Raw genomic sequence first — 6,890 nt, 5'->3', positions numbered from 1 at the left:
ATATATATATGTATATATATATATATATGTATATATATATATATATATATATATATATATATATATATGTATGATTTTCTGCTTACATTATAAACATATTCAAATTAGCTGTAATATGAAAGTAGCACTTTCACTTAATATAAAAGTTAAAACGTTTAATTTACTTACTATGAATTAAGACATCTTTAATATACCTTAATGTTTATTGTGATGACGTTTTAAAATATGCATCACAGTTTCTGTTATGTATATAAAAAAACACCAGAAAAATGAACAAAACCCACAATAATTTCTGCAGTCAGTAAAACTAGCATGCGTTCTGCACGCCTGTTTCACATTTTTCAGTGTAATGCATAAGAAATCAAATGGGGGTGTGAAAACATTTGCTGACTACCATTTTGATTTTTCAAAACTGAATTTAGGAATAACCGTCAATCTGAAAGTGGTGAAATCTAATCTGTTTGTTTCAACACTGACCTTTTAATCTGACTTCAAACCACTTGAGGATATGGTTTAGATCAGGATTTCATGTGTTTTTTAAGCTGCACATTTTGAGTCCAAAAAGAGTTTGAGCGTGTTAAGAGATATGTATATACTGTACGTGTGTGTGTGTGTGTGTTTACCTCTGTAGTGCTCCATACGTGTGTGATGTGTGACTCCCTGTGAGCGAAAGCTGAGGCTGAGGATGTATCGTGGGTCTGAACTGTCCCGCACCAAAAACGAGCCATCTGGCTTTCCTCTCAGCTTCATTTCAGCATCCTCCCAGTTCATCGGCCCCCAATACCAGCCACACTGCAGACACAAACACACAATGACCATACAACAGTGAGAAAAACCCACAACCACAGGAAGCCACAGTCATATTTCATTGTTAAAAAGGTCTATACATGAACATGAGTGAACAACGAGTGGAATGCTGCGTCCCAATTCGCCTAATTATACTATGCCCTAAAAGTATATACTCTTTTTGTGAAGAAAAAGTACATACTTTTGAGTATGTAGAAGAATAGTAGGCAAGCTTTGGGACATACTACTTCGTCATAGCTGCTTCTTTAATGGATGCTCTGTTGCTTAGTTACGTGCATTCTGTGACTGTTTAAACTGCCCTGTCAGTCATCTTGTCACAGTTAACATCATCCACATTTAGTTTAATTTGATTTCCTACCGTATTGGAGAGAAATGAAGAGGCACGTTGATCTGCTAGTCGCGGGTATATCATGCCGAGAACTCTTCTCATGTGTTTGCATAATGATGCATTTAAAAGTTAATGACCAAACGTATCATTATAAAAGCTCACAGTGTTGCTGCAGATGAAAAATAACGTGGATAACATTAAATTAATATTTTTTATCAGGTTAGACATCGATTACTTATCACTCAAATCCCTTTCTCTACCTGTCCGTCGGTCGCGTATATCCGCCATGTTTGTAGTTTTTTAACACTTTTTATGCATGTTTGTAGTTCTAATCGAATCCTCATCCACCGCGCAATGTGTTGTGGGCAATATTAGCCGTTAGAGTGTGCATCGATCTGCACTTCGAATTCTAACCGGAAGTAGTAGACCATCCGGGAATCTTTGGCATACTTTTTTAAACATACTATGATTTGGGACATACTAATTCTATTTTCGAATACTATTTAGGACGGATAGTATGCGAATTGGGACGCTGCAGAAGTTTTCAATTATAAAACGGATAGTTCCGGTCCTTGATTCTGATTGGTTGAGCTGTGTTCGAAGCTGTTGTAAATTACTCTATAAACATACACGTTTGTTTACGTCTGTGTGTTGCTCGGCAACCACTTTGTTGCAACCACAACAGTTTCTGAGGAACTACATTGTTTCGCGGAAGAATAATGTTTTTATTAATATCATTACATTTTATTTGCTTAGTTTTATTTTGTGAAACCTTGCTACAAATATGGAATAACCGTTTTCTAAAATTTAACGTCATGCCTAACAACGCCCCTTAGCTGTTATAAATTCACTGTAAACCAAGGCTTCTTGGGGCTTATTGCTTTAATGTTTTTGTCTCTCACCCGCTCCAGCTCTCTCAGGCTGGCAGTGAAGCTGCTGGAATCGGCTCCTCTCAGTGGACACATGATTGGGGGCGGGGCCACTCTAGCCGGGGCCGGAGTCTCCATTGGTGATGGGACCGAATGTGGAAGTGCCCGGAAGAAAGCATCTAAGACACAAAAGAACCATTTTTTAATACAACATCAAATATTGAGTTGTATTCTAAAACTAGCTAAATGAAAAGTTTTATCAAAAATTGAGTAAATTTAGTAATATTGTGAAATATTATTACAATAATAGTATTACAAAAATAATACAAAAGTAAATTATTGCTGTGATGGCAAAGCTGAATTTCCACAGCTTTGTGGAAACACTTGTTATTATCAATATTAAAACAGTTGTGCTCCTTAACGTCTTTCTGGAAATCGCAATATTTTTGGTCCAGATTCTTTAATAAATAGAAAGTTTAAAAGAACAGCATTTATTTGAAATAGAAATCTTTTGTAACATTATGAATGTTACAACTCAAATAACAGTTTAAAACATTTTAGATTAAAATTTATTGATATAAGGGAAAGTGTATATTTTTGTCCTGTAACTGATCACCATTTCTGCAAGTTTCTCATTATAGTGTGACAGGACTATACGTGTCTGTGATGTCTAATATGAAGTTATTAGAAACTGTATATGAACTACGTATAACAATTAGACAAGAATATAATATATATTATTCAGACGAATTAGACGGAGTCCAGGGCTAGTTGTCACATTTTTTACACCAGTGAATATTTATCAGTGTAGGTTTATTTTTGAATGTTCATTTCATTTGTATACAAACCTTACATTCTTTGAAAACGGAACATTTTCACCATTATTGCCCAGGAAAAAGATACAGTTCACTGAACACAAGTTGCCCTTTTGTGACATGCCCCAGTTGTGTTTTATATTGTGTTCACTTGTTTGCCCAACAGCTGATTGGTGATTCTAATTTCATAGGATTCTGAACTGGGTGTATAAAACAAAACCATTGCTAATTTACCGAAACCCCTTTCCTTATGCCAACTCCCCTCTGTGACAACTTGCCCCGGTCTCGCCTATAGCACATCACACTGCAGGACACTGATGAAATGTCATATCAACTACCAATAACCATGTGTACATGCTATGTTGTAGTTACCGTATCTTTAACCTCGGTTATATTTTATACACAAGTTATATGTCTATATGAGACAAAGTTTGAACTCTACAGTATGACACCATCGCTCACACTTCCTCTCTTTACAAACGCACATTAGTCACACCGCCTTTTTCCTCTGAATGGCAGGAACTGAAAAACGAAACCACACGATCAACCAAAGCCTTTTTTAAGCAAAACGATACATGTGGTGGGTGACATGTATTGTCTTTGCCGTTCACAAGAATAATAATAATAATAATAATAATTCATTACATTTATATAGCGCTTTTCTAGGCACTCAAAGCGCTTTACATTGTCGGGGGGTATCTCCTCATCCACCACCAGTGTGCAGCATCCACCTGGATGATGCGACGGCAGCCATAGTGCGCCAGAACGCCCACCACACACCAGCTTATTGGTGGAGAGGAGACAGAGTGATGAAGCCAATCAGTAGATATGGGGATTGTTAGGAGGCCATGATGGTCAGAGGCCAATGGGCAAATTTGGCCAGAATACCACAGTTACATTCACACTTCATTCCGTTTCTCTGTATGTTTAATGAATGAAATAAAGGTGATTCTAAGGGCAGAAATTGACACCCTGAAACCAGAAAGACACCCTGAAACACACACACCGCCCCCTCCACTGCACCCAAGTCTTACCATTGAGGCTGAGACTATGCTGGATGGTGGCGTGGAGAGTGGGAGGAGGAGGAAAAGGCAGAGGGAGAGACTGCAGGGAGGCCCCCATTACACTCACTAGGAAAGGCCCAGGCTGCGGCCCACCTATATCGTCTGGAAGAGAGCAGGAGGGAGGGTTCAGAGCCAGGAGAATAAGGAGATGTCACAGAAAAAGAAAGCAATAGAAGGGCGAAGAGAAGGTTCAAGTCTATTAGAATGAGACAGGTGCCACGGGCGATGAAGGGGAATCAGAACATGACTGAATTCAACCCTAACACCACTCATCTTCAGAGCAAAGGGACGGCAACATCCTTCATTCTTGCATATATGACATATTAGCAAAAGTAGATCAAAATGCAACCAGATTATACTGTGCAAACCGCAGTATTGGAACTAACATGAATATTGCATTCAATGACCTGCGCTTTATGTATGAGTAACATGTACTTTTGCCTGTCTGAACCATAAAGGAGCAGGACAAATCCTCCAATTACGTGACAATATCTGATCCTCTTATAGCACTTGAAGACTAAGACACCGTGACAGGACGCATATGACACGGGGAGCTGCAACGTGAAAATAAATTTAAAGTAAAAATAAATCTACATGCTGGCATGTGCATTCAATCACACACCCACAACACTGGGAAATTCCTAAAAATGCTAAAATTATGCTAAAAAATGTACTTTAAAAGAATATTCCGGGTTCAATACAGTGCTATTGTAGCTTTTATTAACACTTAGATTTTTATTTTTATACATTCAGTTTTCATTAAAATTTTAGTAACTTTGTTGTATGCTTTTGTCATTTTTAAAAAACGTCTATATAGTTTTTTTTTTTATATATATATATTTTTTATTTAATTTTTGGATCTTTTAGTACAAGTTAAGTTAAATTAAAATGAGAAATGTTGCCTTGGCAGTTATTTTATTTCATTTCAGGTAGTGTTTATTTTAGTTTACTACAATAATAATGCATATTCTTTTAATAACATTTGTGATCCAACACTTTTAAATGTAATTATACTCACTGTTTCAATAGTGCAGCCACAAGATGTGAACAATATGAGTGTTAACATGACTGTAGTGTGGAAAAATCACTTACAAACTTTTTCAGTGTAAAGTTATATCCAATTTTACAACTTTGTTGTGTTGACAATACAATGCTGTGAACTTTAAAACATATGTAACAATTAATTAAACAGCTTTATAGCAAAAAAAAAAAAATCACAATTTTTAGCAAAAGAAACGAAGAAGTGATTTTTATCAAATTTGAATTTCTGCTTTTAAATCCTCCAAAAATTGGTCCTTTTCACTTCCATTTCCAAGTACCCTGTAATTTTTCTTTTACTTTTTTTTTTACAAAACAAGTCAAAATTATTTTCATGCTACTAACATTATTCCACAAAAGCATTTAATTGAGCTTAACTTGTATTGAAAATTGAAACCTGGAATATTCCTTAAAACCTCCAACCTAAACATGATAATCAACTTCAAACACACAATGACTGAATAATCCACATACCTAATCATCTTCATTCACTCATGACAAAGATTGCTTCTTCATACATAAATATTCAGATCCAATACTCCAGTACTGTGATCATTTCAATCTTCAGTACCAAAGAGCACACACTGCCACACTGAGCTGATGAACTGGAAGAGCGTCTTTATTAGAAATGGAACTGCTCGCCTGTGAGCCAAACACCGGTGAAGTCAAACCACAACTAGACTTACACAGTAACTCACTTTAAGTAGTGCTTCTGTGAATTTTATGCTTGCAGAATGCAATCAGAGACTCTGGTAACCATGAAATTAAAAGAATGAAGTCTGAATAAGAAAGGGAAATGAAAGGACAAAGTGAAAGAATGAGCATGTAGGCCGACGTCCTACACTGCATCTTTAACATCCGCCTTGGGTTTGATCACAGGGGTGAGGTGAAAAACTCGCCGTTTACAAAAGTGCAACAGGTATCTCAGCAGTTTGAACACTTGTGATGGGAGTTTGAGGAGAGGGACTTTGTTTTCAACACTACACACATTACTTATTGTACCAGTGACATTGCATTTTCATACAGCACATGAAATAATAAATTAAATAAAAATAAAAAAGTAAATAAATAATAGTAATAATTTTTCCTTAAGATCCTATTGTATTATTGTTTTCTTCTAAAGCCACACACAACCGGCAAAGTTTAACATGGATGATTTTGGTTGAATATTTGATTGACAGGTGAGCAGGCGGTCCTTTGATGTTGCTTGAAACAAATGAGCATTTACATTACAAATGTGATCTGGTTAAATGCGTTTGGTCTGAATGATCACAAAATATATCGCCCATATTTATGGAATTTTCCAATTTGAAAGGTCCCCAAACTCCATCAAAAATTGCATATTTAACTCTTAATAGAGTAGTAGTCAACGTTTGAAGTGGATCAAAACCTTTCATCAAAGTTGTCCTAAAACCAAAACAATACCTGTTCTTGTCTTACGCCCGGTTCAGACTACACGATTTTAGCCCGGTTTTGCTACGATTTGCTTGGCGTAGGTTGTCCTGGGGATTCGTAAACGACAATGGGCGTCGGGATGCAAGATTCCATCGTTTCAGCACGCTTTTCCACTGCATTGTACGGCACGGTACGGCTCGGTACGGTTCACTTTTGGGGGGTTTTCCACTGGGTACAGTACCTGGTACCTGGTACTTTTTGTAGTACCACCTCAGTTGAGGTTCCAAGTGAACCGTACCATTACCAAAACGTGACGTGTAAACTCTGCTGATCATGGATTGGCCGGAGAGAATCGTCACTACCTGCGTCACTGAACTTGCGACACAAACACAAAAGAACCGCTAGATTTAAATCAGCACAGCCAGCGAAGGATCGAATGCAACTGTTTCGTTGTCTGTTGAGGAAGTACAGACGTTCCTCTCGTTGATAGCAGAGGAGCGGATCCAGCGAGAGCTTGATGGGGCGACGCGGAATGAAAAAGTTTTTCAGGAGTCGCGGCAATAGAGGTGTCGCA

General features: G+C 37.3%; 1 protein-coding gene across 2 annotated transcripts in view; it reads right to left on the bottom strand.

The window, feature by feature from the left end:
* LOC107680565 (suppressor of cytokine signaling 7-like) overlaps positions 1 to 6,890 on the bottom strand; it is an 18,197-nt gene that overhangs the window by 3,745 nt on the left and 7,562 nt on the right. The window contains exons 4-6 of one of the 2 annotated variants that reach the window (XM_016476501.1): positions 3,854 to 3,985; positions 2,038 to 2,183; positions 624 to 792 (exon numbers count right to left, since the gene is read on the bottom strand). In XM_016476501.1, coding sequence (XP_016331987.1) covers positions 624 to 792; positions 2,038 to 2,183; positions 3,854 to 3,985 — 447 coding nt within the window. The remainder of the gene's footprint in view (positions 1 to 623; positions 793 to 2,037; positions 2,184 to 3,853; positions 3,986 to 6,890) is intronic. The other variant, XM_016476502.1, reaches the window with a different exon arrangement.

Source organism: Sinocyclocheilus anshuiensis, unplaced genomic scaffold (genome assembly GCF_001515605.1).
Source record: "Sinocyclocheilus anshuiensis isolate Anshui unplaced genomic scaffold, SAMN03320099.WGS_v1.1 scaffold308, whole genome shotgun sequence".
NCBI classification, from domain to species: domain Eukaryota; kingdom Metazoa; phylum Chordata; class Actinopteri; order Cypriniformes; family Cyprinidae; genus Sinocyclocheilus; species Sinocyclocheilus anshuiensis.
This window is presented reverse-complemented; position numbering and strand designations above follow the sequence as displayed.